The 18,392-nt window shown below is 38.0% G+C and overlaps 2 protein-coding genes across 3 annotated transcripts in view; one reads left to right on the top strand and one right to left on the bottom strand.

Annotated features, from left to right (window-relative positions):
- Window positions 1-1,474, top strand: part of DMXL2 (Dmx like 2) — a 47,964-nt gene extending 46,490 nt beyond the window's left edge. For both annotated transcript variants that reach the window (XM_015638696.3, XM_015638697.1), the window contains one exon: window positions 12-1,474. In XM_015638696.3, the coding sequence (XP_015494182.1) occupies window positions 12-221 (210 nt within the window). In that variant the 3' untranslated portion in view covers window positions 222-1,474. The remainder of the gene's footprint in view (window positions 1-11) is intronic.
- Window positions 1,255-16,683, bottom strand: GLDN (gliomedin). Its single transcript, XM_015638703.3, has 10 exons — window positions 15,680-16,683; window positions 15,020-15,071; window positions 12,866-12,883; window positions 12,142-12,249; window positions 11,813-11,959; window positions 11,046-11,171; window positions 8,315-8,395; window positions 8,107-8,232; window positions 7,314-7,464; window positions 1,255-3,980 (listed from the first exon to the last, which is right to left on the bottom strand). The coding sequence occupies exons 1-10, from the start codon at window positions 15,728-15,730 to the stop codon at window positions 3,521-3,523; spliced, it is 1,320 nt and encodes a 439-aa protein (XP_015494189.1). The 5' UTR covers window positions 15,731-16,683; the 3' UTR covers window positions 1,255-3,520.
- Between the last annotated feature and the right edge of the window lie 1,709 nt (window positions 16,684-18,392).

Raw genomic sequence — 18,392 nt, 5'->3', positions numbered from 1 at the left:
TCTTGATACAGGTGTGGAGACTGACTGGCTACAATTTAATTCATTCATTTAAAAACGAACATGCTAAGCAATCCCTTTTCAGAAATATTGGTGCTGGTGTCACCCAGATTGAGACTGTGCAAGGCAATCGTATCTTCTCCTGTGGAGCAGATGGCACGCTGAAAATGAGGGTTCTTCCCAATGCTTTCAATGTACCTTCAGGCATTTTTGACATTCTGTAGCATTCTGTGAGCTAATCATGGTTTCTATAATGTCCCTATAAGTAGCTAAAAAGACAGTGATATGCGCTGTGGAAAGTGCATATCACTTTCCCATCAAAGCAGTTACTGCAGCATTAAGTAGTATGGGGAGAAAACCAACACTTTTCCAGCAGGTATATTTTGAATATGCCCATAAGGATCACTGGGATGGAAATGCATGTACTGGATTGTAAAAGCAAGGAATTCAACCCAGTATTGTTGGTCGTGGGGGGGGTTATTGCTCAGTAACCCACAAGCTGCATTTTGTGTTGTAAAGATCCTGACAGCTGTCAGTCACTTCACAAGCACTGTGGCTCTACAAGTCAGTAAGCATTTCTGACGTGATTCTGATTACTTTTATTCCAGTTTTTCCCACTAAATGAAGCATGTATACAATTTCTCATTGTAAAATAGTTTAGTTTTAATTAAGGGTACTCGGTGTATTTGATTTCCGCAGAAAGTGTAATGGATGCAAATGCCGTGGAACATGTGCAATCAAGGACGTACTGTGAGAGATGTATCATTTTATGCTGAGATTTTTTTTCCCAGTTAGTATTATTGCACAGTTGATACTGTAACTTGCACATCGACATATTTTTAAATGCGATGGGGTTTAATTTGCACAGTATTTTCCTTTCTTTCTGAGCTATGTTTTCTATTGAACACCTGCCTTTACTTTAGGAATGTATTGTAAGCACTAAATGTTTGTAGTGAAGACATCCAGCATTCTAGTCAGCTTTTAGTTTCAAAAATCATTTGTCCAGAAAATACTTCATTAAATGAAGCTGTTAAGAGAATACAATGGAACATATAATGCCACATTTCAGATGAATGTCAGGCTTTATGTGGCCAGCTAGTAAATAGTGGATAAAACTGGTAATTAAATTATTACCAGAGTATATTGTATAAACTATGCAGAGTTCAATATTGTTTGCTTGTAATATAACTAGCTACTGTTGTCAGATGTATTTTTCTGTTGTAAACAAAAAACAAGTTCTTCAAGGACTGGAATGGATGTCTGTGTATTTAAATGTTAACAAACTGTCTTATTCCTCCAATGAAATTTTGAAGTCTGTGTTGTATTGTAAGATATACTAGAATAAAAAGCACCTTTCTCCAAAGGTGATTTTAAATTGCAGCCTGTGAAGTAGGAGAAGTATGAAAAGAAGGAAGGGTAAATGTCACTGTTTAGTTTTCCCTTTGTAAGTTAAATAAATTACTTTTATTTCATGGAACAGCCCATTCTAGAACTCTTCTTTATATTTAAACAGATTTATCTAAATCTCCAGTACATTGACTGAATACTTCCTGAGTTAGCTTTAACTTGACCTCAGACTGTACTGAAAAAAGATTAGCTGTTTACATTTTATTTTCAGCTGTTCTTGAGAAGTACAAGGTTAACAGAATTAAGTTCCACAGCTGCAAGAAGAAAAGAGGTAGAATTTCCTGGCCTTCCCTCTCCAAGAGGTTGATTCAAGTGTTTCAACAACGTTGTGCAGAAGTTTACCGTGCTTTGAGATGGGTACATTATCTAGAAAATATCACATCTGACTTGAACTGTGTTTGCCTGAGTATATTGCTGACTTTGTGGGTATTTTAGCTGAAAATGTTTGCTTTATTAGTACTACAATTCAATTTTTGAAACAACATCACAATCAAACAAATATGAAAAAAACTACCAACCAAAACCCCCGCACCCCCACAAAAAAGTCACAAGCATCGCACCAAACTGTAGCTCTGGAGTGTGAAGTGTCACACTCTATACAGGTATAGATAGAACTGTTAGTCTGTGAGTTTTGATGTATATATTAGTTCAAAGTATTAATTATGATTTTTTTATTCCCTTCTGCATCTCTCTCCCTTAGCAAGCTTAGTGATAACAGCAAGTATCCTGGGAAGAGCCCTGCCATCCCTGTGTCACACACTGGAGCTTAGCTGCAGCAGAGGAATTCTTCCAGCACATTTGCTAGACAAGGTTCTGCAGGCACAGACTTTTCCAAATTCATTAATCCCTTTGACAGGGCCAGGATCACACAGGTATTAAACAGCTCAGTGCAGTTCAGGATTTAAATAACACTCTGCTTCTAAATATTTGGGTGCACTCCATGAACTTTAGCAATATGCACAGGCAGCTTAGAAATTCAGGTAGAGGTTTTCCAAGAGCATGATTTTGAATCCATATACATAAAAGAACAGTAGAGATTTTTGTTCCAATGTTAAATTTAGAAATCTGAAATAACATAACAAAATTAAAATCAAAAAGTTCCTATTTTTTCTCACCTCTAACTCTCAAAAATTTGAATGTGAATTGAGAGTCTCTGACTTATGGTTAACAACAGATTAAATCACTAAGCAGTCTGATGATTCTAAAAACAGCAGCAAAAAAGCATATCCTTCATTTTATAATTTCATTTGTCTGGATGAATGTGGAGACATTTAATTTTAGAAATATGCCTTACTGTAATTAAATAGTTACAAGCAAGTTATACTGGTATAGTTTGCATGGCAGTGAAAGCCAAAGAAGGGTCTGCAGCAACACAAGAAACTCAAATATTGTTAAAAATGAAATTTTAATCATAAAGGTTATGTCTTTAATTTGAAACCTTGCTACTTTTCATCCAACTCTCCATTTAAGAAATAATTCATGTTTGTTCAGTATTTAATGTCATTATTCCCATTTTCCTTGTACTTTAGCTGGATTTTGCTTTTGATTATTAACACTTGATTTGCCTTGACAAATTTAAACTTTTTGCTTTTTTTTCCTATTTAAACAAGTATTTCCATTCCCATTATTTTTAACAGCTTTAAATCTTTGTCCAGAAAAGATGGTCACACAGAGTCCGTGGAAATTAAATGAAAGTGACAAAGATATTTGTACACGGAAGTTCATTATTTAGATGTTTAAATTAGAACATCATCACTGACTAGGAAATTATTGTAGAGAAGAGGAATGTAAATAAAAGTTACAAATAGTCTCTGCTGAGCACATGACCATGGAATAATCAATGTACATTAGACACAATTATCAGCTGAATAACAGGGGGAAAACAAAAGTATGTCTATGCTGTGTGCCAGCTATAATAGTGAACATTTTTTTGAAAAGATGAGGATGGCCTATGTAATCGAAGTGTGTTTTTACAAAGGCACCTGATCTCCCTTTTATGCACACTCACAAACCATCATCAGGAAGCAGAAAATGATACCAAGTGAAGAGACCCCCATGTATGTATCACAGAGCTTTAAATAGATCCTTTAGTTAAAGGTGGCATGTGAAAATATATTCATCTGCCAAAATGGACTGGGTATACCATTAAACTGCCATTCTCCCACGTGTACAAATTCTTGTCTCGCAGGCTGTACGAAAGCATAGCAAGAACAGACTGTGAAGACCGTAACTCAAACCTTGCATCAATCTGCTTCTCTTTCAGTAAATCAAAAGCAAAACTTACTACCATGTCCTTAGTGTCAGTAACATAGAGAATGCCACACGCTATGAACGCGTTACCAGCCTTGGACTTAGGATAGGTGGTATTGATGTGCCGAAGGACTACGAATGTTTCTTCATCAACGTGTGCTACCATTATAGTTTCATCAGTGCTTGAGGCATATATAATCCAAAGACCCTTCTCATCCACTGCTATGTTGAAATACGTCTTGGAGTTAGAGAAGAGGTAGTTCCGGCCATGGTGTAAGGCATTTTTGATGGGCAGGGTGCCCAGCGAGGCTTTATCGAGCCCAAATCTGAAATGAGATACAGCAAGGATTCATTACGGGGATCAGAGCTCAGCTCCACACACACAGGGTGCTGAATCACTGATAAAGGTTTTGTTGAAAATACTTGTTCAAGGACCATTCTGATGTCTTTTAAGATTAAGTTCTCAAAGAACCTTCCAAAACCCCAGGAGAAAATTAGAAAGTAATAACCAATCTGAAAGGTGCACAAGAGCATGGAATTGTTTTGGTAAGTTGCACTTTATTTAGTCTATGAGTTGTATTATCACTAGGATGAAAGAAGCAACTAAAAGGAATGGGTATGAAAAAGAACTGGATACCAGGGGAAGGCCCAAAATTGGGAAATGGAATCTATACAAAAGTTTGCTTTGGAGTAGGTGGGAGCTAAAGAGAGAAAATGTGATTGAGCAAAGCTGCAGGAATTCTGGGCAGCTTCACCTAGACTTAGAACTCCTCTGATGAAAACAGTTCAGATAACGTGGTGATTTACTCAAGTAGACATCAAAGGAATAAAAATTCTACTTTTGCAGAGCCAAAATTGTGACCTTATGCTGGCCTCAATGGGACAGCCTGAATACTTCTATGCCTGATGTATAAAATTGTTTTTATTCCTTGAAATTCCTTAATAGGTTGATAATGTGAAGGCAGGAGCAGTGAGCAGCTAAATCATGTTCCTCTACTGGTTTAGGAGGGTAATCAGCTCCTCCCAAGACACATCTGCTGTCAGTATTTAATTACCCAATACCACTGGGCTTCAGCAAAAGCAGGGAGAGCATGGCTTTATCTTTTTAAATAATGCCCTCTGCAAAGAAGCACATTTCAGTGTCTGAGTTTTCTCTCACTGTATAGCTCCATGCTTCAAATAGAGGAAGAAGAAATGCTACTTAATAAAGAAATCTGCTATACTTGCAAGTATATTTTCTGAAAAGACAGGCTTAATCACAGGAACAGTTCAGATCCAGGAATACACAATGCTGGAAGAATAATTCTTATGTTTAAGCAGCATTGATAGCATATATTGGAAAAATCATCCTAAGAAAAGTCAGGAATAACCAACTTAGATAATTTCCCTCAGCTTTTGTAGAACTCCCATCTGCAGCAACTCCATATTCCAGCAACACATACATGCAATAAAACAAAACAGTTAAAGGCTGGAGGAGATTTGAGAAATACATGTGTCAACCCTGTTAATCTTGTTAATTGTTTCACATGTGTAAATAACCTCATGCAAGGGCTAGAAGGACAGCCCTTAACAGGACAAGTCGCTCAGAAATGTAGATTTTTTTTTTTTTCAGGATTCTTTTCTATAAAAAGCCAACAAGATAGAAAGCATCTCAAAATTCATTAGAAATACACAAATCCTGCAGCACACCCCACCCTATCTTTTCCTGTTATGTGTGAAAATCCTGAAGGGAGAAAAAAAGGTTCATTCCCAGGTTCTCTTGGGCTCCCCCAGTCAGGGACAATCCAGTCTGGAATTCCAAATGGTTCTGAAATTCTTTAATTTTCTGACATCTTGGGGTAAATGATAAGATATAGTGTAATAGTTTCATCAAACACCAGAACTCAAGCTATACAAACACATTTCTGATCACTAATATCAACAAAGTCAATAAAAAATAACAAAGATAGTATAGCATGTTATGAAACAAAGTAAAAAGAAACTATCATGATGTTGGGGGTCTGACCATCATGAGAAAATCTGCCAAGGGTCAGACAAACCTCGTTTTACCAGCTTTTAAAAATGATGAGAAATTCCTTTTGAATGTTTTTTTCAACATTTGCAAAATGGAATAACCAGATCCTCACCTATGTTTTCCATTAAAATACAACATTTCCATTAATACAACAACTCCCAGAAGTTTTTATGGAGCCCAAATTCAAGGACTTCACTGTCACAAAATTCATAGTGCCTCATTCTGTCTGTGCTGAAGGTAAGTAATCTCAGAGTGAAGAACAGAACAGAAAAGCCATTTCTCAGCAGCTCCTTGAGAGGATTTGAAAATTCCACAAATAGTTTGTGTTCAGCTGTATGTGAAAGCATTTCCTGATTAATGGTATGCAAGCAAAGGGGAGGAATCTCTGCCCTATCACAGTGTATTGCTTAGACAATGATGGTCTTTTACAGACCACCAGAGAAATAGCTGAAAGATGTTTAAAGGAGGCTGCAAAAAAGGGAGCTCGTGCTTGGCAGAATAAATATTATAGAATCCTTGCAGCTTGCTCACATTCCTTGGCATCCACATGAATATAGGAAGGCAGTACTCACACCTGCTTGGGAACAGACATCAAAGTATAGTAAATGTTCTTGGCTCAGACATCAGAGTCGTGTAAGAACATGAAAGCACAAGCAATCTTTCACTTGCCCTTGGACTGTCTTTGGCTTTTCCCACAAGGTGAGATTTTGGGGTTGATTCGTATTGTTTGTCTCTGTCCTCAGTAGAAACTGAAACAAGAGATGTAATTCCCAGTTCCAGCTCAGAGGAATGTATCAGGAAAGTAGTAGAAACTTCTTATTATGAGGAAATCAAACTCTGGAGCCACTCCTCCCCAGTGGAGTGTGCAGTTCTCCAGGTCGCCCTGTCCTCAGCAGGTGCCTCAGTGCATCCCCCTGTGCATTCCCTGCTGCCGCCAGCCAGAGCAGAGCACAGCAAGGGCTCTGCAAAGCCAAGTTTCAGGAGTGGGCTGTGGTCACAAAACCACCCACCTACACCTCCTGCACTGCAGCTGAACCACTTCTGGCTCAGATGCAGGTAGATGCACAGCTTATTCTTCTAAATCTAATCCTTTCTTCTGGTACCCAAGTTCCTTAGTCCTCATTTCTTGCTGTGATTATGAACACAGCAAAGAATCCAAGCTGAAGAACACCTGCAGCAATGTAATGTTGGATAGAACCTGTTGGATCCCAGGATAGCCAAGAGGAGAATCTGTTGTCCTCTCTGCACATGGCATCTTGTTCACCCTGAGGACCAATTGCTCTATGGCATGGTCACTGCAGAGGTGAACCTGAGACACAGGGCTGGCTGCACAATGCCTAAAGAGTTGTCACAGCAGAGTAGTGGTCCTTAGCTACTCTCCCAGTTTTCCTCTTCCCACAACTGCACACACAAAGTGGAAAGCTGTTGGCCCATATTCTATTTACAGATTGGAAAGAATGAGTTGTTCTGCTCTGGAAAGAGCTCTGAAACATTCCTCCATTCTTCCTATTTAGGTAGGAGCAAAATAAACACAAAATGCTACAAGGAGAATTATCTGCTTTTTGGAGGTTCAGCTCTGGCACTCTAACCTATCACTCCTCCTTTCACAACTTCACTTGTCTTAGACCAACTATCTTTGACTTACTTCAGAATGACATTGGTTCCTCCCTTCTGATAGTAGAGATGATTGTTTTGTACTGCGTGACCACATCCATAGAAGAATCCTGTGATGTTAATGATCCTGTAGCTGTCATTCAGCAAGGCATTGGAATTTTCATATTCTTTTATATAGTTTCCTAAACAAAGGGGATAACATGCTGAAAAAAAGGACTATCATCTGACAAACAATTGTATGTGTGTTTTCAAAAGATTCAACTTGCTGGAATGTGAAAAAAAAAATCCAGAGACACACAAAAAATATCTGTAGAAAAGATGATCGAGAGCCTGCTTCCCACAGACCCAATGGGCCCTCATTCTGAACACAGCTGATGTGTATGCAGAAATATTTCCTTTTCCCACTTAGGTCCTGGACATTTTTCTGCTCTAAATGTAGCTCATACAGCTTTTGTCTCATTTGCATGCCTAGATAAATGAAAAGGCAAAACTGAGTTGTAATTTAAGGAAGTAAAGCCACAGGAAATGGAAACTCTGGAAAGGAAAGGATAAAAAGCCACAAACAATAGACATTTAAACTTGGATTTGGTAAAAAACCAAACATCAAGCTATTTTCAAAATCTTCTGTTGACTCTGAAAATGTCTAAAGATACTACAAATGCCTACAATCATATGTATAGTTAAGTGTTACACAGGTAATACGGAAAATGTTCTGAAAAAGATCGGTGAAAGCTCATCATTCTTAGGAGTTTAGGCTGAAGGGATTAAGGAAGCAGTGTCAGGATCACCACAGACTTTTGGTCAGTGACTACTACTAAAAATACCTGAAAAATGCATGGTGAGCCAAATCCTTTCATCACTTATGTTTGCAGGTTCCCTCATCCAAGTTCCAAACGTTTGCTGTACATTGACAAAGTGAACAGGACTTCCTACAGACGTTATGACACATTCTAGTGGGAAAAAAGCACATGTCCATGATCTGTGACACTAAGAGAGAAAGGAGCACTTGAATCACACTTTGTAGCAGGTTACCAGCTTTTTTTGAAGGACCTGGGATTCTGTCTTCAGTCTTTCCAGCGAGGGTATCATCATTTGGTACAGCACCTGTCTCACCTAGGGTGGAGGGAGAAAGAGAAGAATGGCACGTTTTACCCTCTTTGACATGACAGATTGGCACATCAGTGACTCCACTAAAATACAGGAATGACAGCTGGGATTTTGCTTCATCTGGAAAAACAAATGTTTAGGTTGGTGTGGTCAAAAAAAGAGATAAGAAAATACTTGCTCTCACTTCTGCTAAGGAAATGAAGTGTTCAGGCTGACAGTCAACTTTGAGGAGTAACTAATTAAATCAATAGATTTAGTTCCTGAGCTGTGAATTTCTGAGTAGTCACTTAGAGAGTGTTGCCTTTTTTATGAGCTGAGGTAGCTGGAAATGGCTGATTTAATAGTAAGACCAAAAGCATTTTCTTGGGAAGGAGTAGTTGTTAAAGTGAAAACCTTCATGCACAAATCCCCAGAGAGCAGCAGAGAGGGTGCATCCTGCAGGTAACACAGAATGTTCTGCTCATGTTGTTAATGCCCAAGACAGCAATAAAGCTCTAACACATGCACAGAATACATAATGCATGAGGTTGACATCCATGCACTAAAGAAGCAGGATGAAATACTAAGGGTAATAACACTTCATATTATACACATAGAGATGGTTCACATTAGAATCAAACAGCTGGAAATATTTTTCCCCACCCCACAACAATATAAGGAGTAACTGGCTAGATTTTCTCTTGTCATTCATTGTTAAAACAATGCCTGAATTAAATTATTTATGGACCCTTTTCTATAAAGCCAAGTATCTGTTCTGCCCTTAAAACAATGTGACGCATTTCAGTTTGCTTAGAATGAAAAACCATGGAGAAAAGTTCTCAGCTTTTTGCTGGTTTCATTGTAGCCTTGTTTTCTAATTCCATTCTAAACTTTTATCTCCAGCATTTCACACTGCTTGACACACTGCAAATTTTTTAGACTTTCATTTTCATTGTTGCCCTCTAATATATTTCTAATATGGAACTCTGTGATGAAGTTTAAGTGACAAAGATAGTTAAAAATGGGAAAAAAATATAAAGCAATGCTGAAAGGGTACCATGACATTCAGGAAAGAAAGAACAGATAATATTGCATCGTTGTTTTCTCCTTTAGGTCATATCCTCCTTTTGTTCATGCAGAAGAAAACTACTCCAAGATGGAGCAAGAACAACATGTATTTCTCCCATTATCTAGGGCATTTGGTGAGATGACATTGAAAGTTTGCACAGTGTATCTCCAAGTAAGGCACAAACAGTCCACCCAGCCATGGTAAGCTGAATGCCTACAGCTAGAGTTTACCAATCCCTCGAGATCCCCTTCCAGCTTCTGATCCTAAAATATTTCCAGAATATTTCATAAAACAAAATCACTCAACAGAAAATATAAATTGCAATGTACAAGTTGATTTTTCTAAGGCTGAGTCAAATAGATGCAGTTGGCTAAAGGAGCAGGTGTCTGTACAGCAGTTTATCTAAAACTATAGGATAGCCAAGGGCCAGGTCAGTGTTTGTAGCAGAGCTGAGGGCATTATTTGCCTTTGAGAATAATTGCAGTACTTCCAGCTGCATAGATTAGAAAGCAACTAAAATTAAAGAGACAGTTTTCAATCAGAGATTCTTATGGGATTCTTTCACTATTTTCTTTCCATCAAAAACCAAGATTAATATCCTGCTGATTCCTATCATAAAATATTCTGGTTGAGAGTTAATGGAGTTTAAAAGTCATTAAAATTATTCATTTGGTCTGTTGGGGAAGGATGGAGCAGAGATATTTTGTTTCTTTCAGAATTCCCTAACAGTACCAGAGAGAAAAAATATACCTGCACTTCCAACTAATTATTCTCATCTCTTGAAGAAATTAAGTTTTACCAGATTCAAAAATTTAATTTGAAAAAGCCAAGCTTTGTATTCTTATGCAATAAGTTAATTACAGTTGTAATTCAGCATATGTATTCTGTTTCCTTGAAAGAGAGATGAATATTTAATTACAAAATCTGGATTATTCATTGAATTTTGATAATAAGATCTCATGGTTTGCTGAGTCATAAAACATAAAAGCTCACTGAGGAAGATGTCATCTTTGCAGAGTTATTTGAGTGTAACTCCCATTTTCACACTGCGATTCAGAATCCATCAGAGAGCTTATCCTCAAAGCATTTCAGTTTGTTTCAACACTTGAAAAGAGGCCACCTGAGCAAATGGCCCAATTATCTCATACAACAGCTCATGCATTTCTGAATTTCAAATAGGATGAAATTTCTGCTCCAGAATTCTCCTGTCCATTGTGAGGAGGCTCTTTGGGCTCTGTTCTGACACTTCAATGTCTGGAATCAGGGGTTTACATTTACATCTAAAATTAAAAATTCATTATTGAAAAGCCAAAAATTTCAACTACATTTCTCTTACTTTCCAAATGTATCCCATCTAATAAAAAACACCATTTGTAAATCCTTTGCCTGAGCATTAGCAAAACACAAAAGACTAACGGGAAGGTAACCTGCTGCGTTATTCAAATCATATTTCAGCAAAGCACCTGAGCACATATTCAGCTTTAAGCTTCTGCAGTTTTAGTGATGCCAGAAAAACTAAACTCATGCTTTCTGTTCTGTGAGCCTTGAAGCAATGGTTTAACCTTGAACATGTTCATAATCTGGAAAGGAACACTGGAAAGCACTAACCTGTGTTTTTGCTGCTGTAGATGTTCTCCTGAAGCTCCACTTTGGCTTTACCTTTACGTTTACCTGGAGGCCCTGGGGGTCCAGGAGGTCCAGGGGGCCCAGGTGGTCCAGGCTCACCTTTTGCACCTGTGTACAAAGGACAGTGTCAGGACACAGCCCTTCCCCTGGCAGCAGAAACATGCAGAGAACTGTACGTGTCCACAGGACATCCACTCTCTTTAAGAGGTTCCTGAGTACAGAATATGGTGCAATAAACTCTCTGAAACGCTGTTTGCTAGAAGGTGAACCAGACAGAGCTTCACAAGGACTAGGACATCAATACATTTTATCTGTCTGGATTACAGGCCCATTAGAGAGTCACAATTCCAGATGCTACACTGCTGTAATTTTACACAGCTTATATTTGGCTACTTCAAGTACTCATGAGTGGAAATCTGCCCTCATTTTCTAATAGAAATATAAAACTACACTGAAATAAAGAGCAGGAGGAAGTCAAGTGTATGAAAGCATTCTGGAAAGGGTGAAATTCACATACACCTCAACCCAAAGGCGAAGCAGAAAGGTTTTTGTGAAGACTTGCATTGCAAACAATCTCCTGGGCATAGCAATACTCTGTATTGCTGTATAAGACTATGTATATAAACCATATTTACACAGCTTGGTCCTGCCTTTGCAGATCACATTCTTACTTCAGAAGCAGAGCAGAGCATATATTTTTCTGTCAAGTACACTGTTGCAAGAGAACTCCCAAGAGCACTTTTCCTTACCTTCTAATATCACATCATTGTTTGCATCCCCCTTTTCTCCCTTGGCTCCTCTTGCACCTTTTCCTCCTGGCATACCATCTTTGCCAGGCAAACCCATTTCTCCTGGTTCTCCTTTCTGTCCTTGATCACCTTTTGGTCCTGGCAAACCTAGAAATAAAAACCATTTCAGTTTTAAGAGCACTGCTCCAGTATTAAGCACCATTAATACATATTTTTACTACAAACCATATTCACTCTAGTTACATTTTTTTACCTGAATTTAGGTGGATAGCTGTAACTTCTTTGGATTTAAAAGATGCATTGCAACCTAATATGGAGGGAAACTGTACCTATTTTTCCTCTTTTTCCATTTATTCCTGGTTCTCCCTTTTGTCCTGGAGTTCCTGGAATTCCATCTGATCCATTGTAGCCAGGCAGTCCATCAAGCCCAGGAGGCCCTGATCAAACCAAACAGCACAACTGAATTTGCACTCTTGAATGCAAGTTACCCTGAAATCTACTATATTTACATGCAGCATGTTTAGATATATATATTTAAACCCCAGCAAAACATAACTCATACTTTTCTGGTACAGAGAATTACTCCAAGCAGACCCACAGGTTAAGCATTGCAGAAAGAAAACAAGTAACCATAACACAGCCTTGCAACCACCTGAGTGAGAACTGATTATATTAAACAAGAGAGGAAGAAAAGTCATGGGGGAGGTGGGAGGGTGTAATCAGTAACCAGTGTTTTATAGAAAGATAGTTTTACTGTTAAATTATAATATCCATTTCCTTGGAGGTTAATATTCTTAAACATCATAATTTGGTTTTGATCAAATGTTCTACTGCCTCCACTAGAAAATTAAAATGTCTAAAACATCCCCTCTCTCAGAAGGGGCATGACTTAAATACAAGCATTAGAAAGGCAGGCAGTCATTCAACCCTACCTTAATCTAATTAGCAAAGGAAGACAATTTTGTGAAAGATACCTTTCTGTATTTCAGTATTTTGTACCAGTAACTGTTATGATTACCCCCAAATGTTACTGCAATTGTCCAAGTGTCTTACCTGGGGGTCCTGGGGGGCCTAGAGCAAGAGAGGAAAAAAAACAAAAAAAAAAAACAAGAAAGAAAAAATTGTTAATTTAACCTAGCAAGAAAACAAAGTACTTCCAAACTGAACTAATCAGCACTAGATCAGAACAGTAAAAGAAAATTCTTCAAATTTCAAAATGAATATCTATCTAACTGCTTTGTATTATAAATAACTAGCTGAGCATTAGGAGTAACTGAGACTTACCAGAAGAGTAACACATTTACATATACAGGTTTTACTTTTTTCAAATTGCAATTGACAAAGGTTTGGCAACAACCTCTGCAATGCAGCCTCACTGTCACAGGCTTTGGTGCCTTCACAAAGCCATGGATGCAAGACACAGTTACATTTCCTTTAGGTAAGTGTTCTCCAAAAAACCTCTTCTAGTAGAAGAATATTGGCTTTAGAGTACTGATGAATATCACAATTAAAAATCCTGTTGGAAATACAGATTAAAAATACATGCCACACTTCTCTGTGCTTTTCATTGCGTTGATATTTCATTGCAGTTCAGGACTCAGACTATTTAAATATGACCAAAAAAAGCCTTGTAATTCCTATCAACAGTCAGGCTTTTCACATGTGTAGCTCTCCAGTCTGGATCAAGCTTCCTACAGAAACTGGTTGGTACATTTAGAAATTGGACTTGCTTCAGTCATTCAGCAACTTGTAATACAGAAAAATCTGTCTCTCACATAGCTCAGATGTAGGGCCCTAAAGAGAAGCAAGCATAGCAGGCAAGAACAAAGAAAGATTAACCAGGACATGTTTGTGATTTATCATCTGTGATCCCCAAAACACATTAAAAAAATTTTTAAACGGAGAATTACTTGGAGAATACAAAGGTGACAGTTGCAATTAAAGAACCAAATTAACTCTGTGAACATTTTTATCCAGCCAAAGTACTGTCTTATTTCAACCAAACTTTTTACAGCAGAAAATAACAGTAATTACTAGATTTCCCTAAAGAAGACAATTTTCAGCATTAATTACAAAGCACTATGAGTAAAGTGAAAACCATTTTACAATACCATAATAGGAATCATCTCTTTTAATCAGTACAGGCAGTAATATCAGCTAACATCTTTCTGCCAGTCTCTCAGTAAATGCCATTTCTTCCACACTATCTTACATCCATTATTACATTGAATTACTCCCTCATCCCTGAAGCTGAGGCTCCTTGTACAAGCATAAGCTACATAAGAAAGGTGCTTGAAAAGCAATAAATGTCATTGAGGTCTACAGCAGAGAAAGCCACTCCTTTAATGGTGCTAAGAGAGAAAAAGGTGCAAAAGGCACCAAGTAACATGAGTTCACAAGTCTGAAGCTCAAAAAACCAAAACTTAGATTGTCTGTGGTTCAGCCACTGTTGCAATCAGAACTGATGTACAACTTAAGAAATACTTAACATCTGTGTGTAGAATGGTAATTCTCATTTATGTTTAATCAGTTGAGTCAAATGGACCTCACTGCCATTTGCAAATTCAAACCAGACAGCAAGTGAAGCATTTTCTTTAACTCATAAAAACCAGCTCCTTTCTAATGTTCTCATTTCCAAAAGGAACATAACTCATTGTGTGGCAGACCTCAAAGCTGGACCATAGCTCTTAAATTCACTGTTACCAGACACTCTTCACCAAAGCCCACAAAACTTTTCACACCTTCTTGTGACTCAGCCATCAGCAGCTCCAGGTCCTCACTGGTGATGTGTGAGACATCCTGCAGCTGAGGAACACAAGTTCACTAAGTGCCACTGCCCCACTGCAGCTGAAACAATGGCAGCAAGTTTCTACCCCCTGCATGTTCCTCCTGTGTTAGGCCTGAAGTGTGACAGACACAAAAATATTATGACTAAACCTCAACTGGCATTTTAAACACACAAGTCTAAAAGATTTGCTCATGAAAATGACATGAAAGAGAAGTGGCCCCAAGTAGCATCAACTGAGCTCCTTAAATTCCAGCATTTCTATTAAGAGGGTACAGATGTACCCTTTGTTCCCAAATATTTTTCAAAATTCTGCTAAATAGCACTTTTTTGACACAGTTATTGACATCAGGTTCTTTGAAAACACTGATTTTGTGTTCCTGGAGGTAACATAAGTGTAATGCTCAAGGCAAGAAACATACCTGTTAAGCATATTCCTTTAGTGCTGTTACACAAATCCACCATCACTCGGACCTAATATTGCAAAGAAATTAAAGTTGAAAACAATGTATTTCATAAAAGTATCTGTTCACTTGACCTACAGAAATAATTCCTAAACCAAAGATACAACTGGGCCCTCTGTGCTTATTAGAATAAGCTATTCAGAATGCTTTAACACTGTGACACCATCCATCTCTTTGGGCACTGTTTCTCTCATAGGACTCTGCTCAATAAACCTCAGTTTAATCCTTACTGAAAACACAAACAAAATATTGGGCAGACAACTCCATACATCACTTAGCCATTAAATTTCATACATTGCTGGAACACATGTGGTTGTCCATGCATGGACTCTATCAGTAGAAGGTATTAAAATCCAATATCAGCCAATAAAAAACACATTCAATTTTATTTTATATTTGTATTAAGTGATGGAAACTTTTCTAACGTAGCATATCCAAGGAGAAAGATGACCTGTGTTCCAAGTAAGCAATTTCTTATCTTTGAATAACCAAGATGTGCAAATGTGAAATGGACCTTCATCCACTCAAAATAATTCAAGCAAAAAGACAAGACTATTAAACCAAGCTGGAGGACACATTCATAAAGATGCTTTTAATCTAGAGTAGACTAAAATTTACCAATAGAGGAGTCATCTTTACAAAATCCACAGTCCTTGGCTGGGCAAACATTCACATTACATGTCCTGCATAAGGAGAGCCAACACTAAAACATTTTGCAACTCATCAAAACAAACAGCAGAAATAAAAATATTATGACCATGAGTTCTGGAAGTTCCTCAACTCTCTATGGGAAAGTTTAATGTTTATAGCCAGAAAATAAGGGTCACTATTTCAGGGCTGTGCAATGTGTGATAATTTATGAACCATTTACCCAGAGCTGCACTTTTATTGATCTTTGCACAATTACTCTATTTACAATTAATGGAATTTTCTAGTCCCAAAAGACAGAAGGAACAAGTGCAAGGCAATCTGAAAGGCAGACTGAAGTTTAATCCTAGCAAGGTTATTTGCCACTGTCAATCATTATTTTTAAAATTAATGCATCATTGGTTTCAATTGCCAAATCTAACAGACTCAAATAGAGGCCAATTAGTTTGATGGAAAATATCCTTTTGGTGCAAAACCAGACTATATTTGACAATGAGTTCTTGTCCTGTCTGATACATACTGAGAATGATTCCAGACTGTACTGGAACGGTACATGTAAAATTTTAGACTCAATTTAAATTAGCTGAGAAGTGCTAACTGCTTTTGAATATCAGAATAGGCTTGTTTTCTTCCCCCTCACACTCTTCAAAAACACTTGGCTCCTACCCTGTCATTTGTAAAATACACATTGTTTATGTGCTCTCCAAATCTAACTGCATTTTAATTTAAATAGCTCTGTTGAGGTTGTTGAAGTGGTTACAGCTTGCTTTGGGGCCCTCCAATTATCTCAGCAGCACTACTTTATCAGTCAGTGCAGCTCAGGTGACAATTGAAAAACATGGCCCTCAAGAAGTGCAAATAGCCTCCGATGGAACCTCCAGCCTAGCTAGGAAAGATGAGCAGACTGTTCACAGCCAGCATCATCACTAAGAAAAGCTACAGATAAAAATATCTTATCTAAATGCTAAAATCTTCATTTTCTCATGAAGAAATGCTGTAAAAATAAAAAAAAAAATAAAAAAAGAGAAAACCTAAACTATTAATTATTACTCAGACAATTGGTAGCCATCCTCTCCTGCACTGTCTGAACTCACACTTTGAATCTTACTGGCCTGTGACCCTCCCATCAGCCTTTCTGCAGCAGCAGATTTGCCAATTTCATATTTTTACTGTCTTACAAAATAAATATACATATACTTAAGTAAGAGGCAAAAATATAACAAAAAATATACTTATGTTATTAAAGCTACCATGATTTTTGATGCCTGTGGTTATTTCAAAGATTCATGAACAGTGGGCACAACAGATGTGTCCGGAGCAGGGGATGAGCAGAGCACGGGACACTGATCCCTGAGGGGCCCTGCAGAAATGCCTCCCCTGCCAGAGAGAACCTGCTCAGGCCAAGTGCACATTTACAGGTACAAGTGCACAGTCTGGCCACATGCTGGTCAAATACACACAACATGCTCAGTGCTATTTGGAGAGGACAATAAAATTCATGCAATCCATACAGTTCCTACTGACAGCAGAGTAGCACACTTAAAGGCCACTGTCAAAATTATCCAGACATGTACCTACAGCTAATGATCCCAGTCTGAGCACCTAGCAGTGAATGGCACTGACTGCCTTCAAGCCTTGTCAGGATCAGAATCCTTTCCCCAGTAATTTTATTTGTGGATCTTTTGGACTCAGAGAAGCAATTCATATCAGAGAGAGCAAAACAAATTGCAGCTGCCAAATTCAGGGATGACTTCCTAAAAGAAGTTATTTAAAAGACAGTTTTGAGTACAAAACCATGGGATTTTACAGATTTTTACTTTTTGCAGAAGTCTTGTACTAAATTCTAGCAAATTCTAAACTTAAACATACATAACAACTTAAAGAGCCTAACGAAAAAAAAAATTTTCTAAACCCCAAGTAATGTCATTATCAAGACTCCGTGCTTTCAACACCTGTGCTTGACACTCATTAGTGCTAATATTAATGGAGATATTATCACTATAAAATGAGGACTGCAATAGTTTATTAACAAAAGTGGCAAGCAGAACATGACTGAAGAGGTATTTTCTGTAAATAGTTTTTTAAACCAGCAATATTAATACATGAGTTACACTTTTGTGCACCTAGACCTGCAATCCTTGCTGGAACAGTTTCCACTAAGGTTCCCTCAATAGTAATATTTTTCTTGCATTTCTTCTAGCTCAAAACTCAAAAGCTTTCCAATCCAAAAAATTCCAAAAAAATTTTCAACTATACAACCTGTGTAATTTTTCAACTACATGACATTAGTTCCTACTGAGCAAGATCATCTTTTCACTGAAGTGCAAAAAACTGTGCTGTTCTGCCAAAGAAAGGACATACAGTTCTCCTGATCCATCAAATACCTCCTCAAATGTAACACTTGCTGGAAGAGCATTATCAATTTCAGAGAGATGTCAGGTGATGCCCAGTGCTTCATGCTGAGATGCTGAACAGCACAAGACACACGGGGGTTCTGTTAGTGGTGTTAGTTTGAAAAACCGGAAGGCTTCTTATTGCGACGAAATTTCGGCGTTTCACTGAACCCCCAACTTCCCTCCCTTCGTGTAACTCTGGTTTGCGAAGCGGGACGGCACCCAGCGCGCACGGAGCGGGCAGAGATCGCTGCTCGCGTTCTCTCGGGGCGAAGCCGCGGCGGCAGCAG

This window comes from Parus major, chromosome 10 (assembly GCF_001522545.3).
Source record: "Parus major isolate Abel chromosome 10, Parus_major1.1, whole genome shotgun sequence".
NCBI lineage: Eukaryota > Metazoa > Chordata > Aves > Passeriformes > Paridae > Parus > Parus major.
This window is presented reverse-complemented; position numbering and strand designations above follow the sequence as displayed.

Bases quoted from the DNA above. Each gene is read 5' to 3' on its own strand.
- GLDN (XM_015638703.3), bottom strand. From the start codon at position 15,730: ATGTTTGCCCAGCCAAGGACTGTGGATTTTGTAAAGATGACTCCTCTA. The intron at 8,233-8,314 runs GTAACCTGCTAC...TTTTCCCACTAG, and splicing joins AGGTCCTTCAAAAAAAGCTG to AATGTGTCATAACGTCTGTA. The intron at 3,981-7,313 runs GTAAGTCAAAGA...ATCTCATTTCAG, and splicing joins GGAACCAATGTCATTCTGAA to ATTTGGGCTCGATAAAGCCT.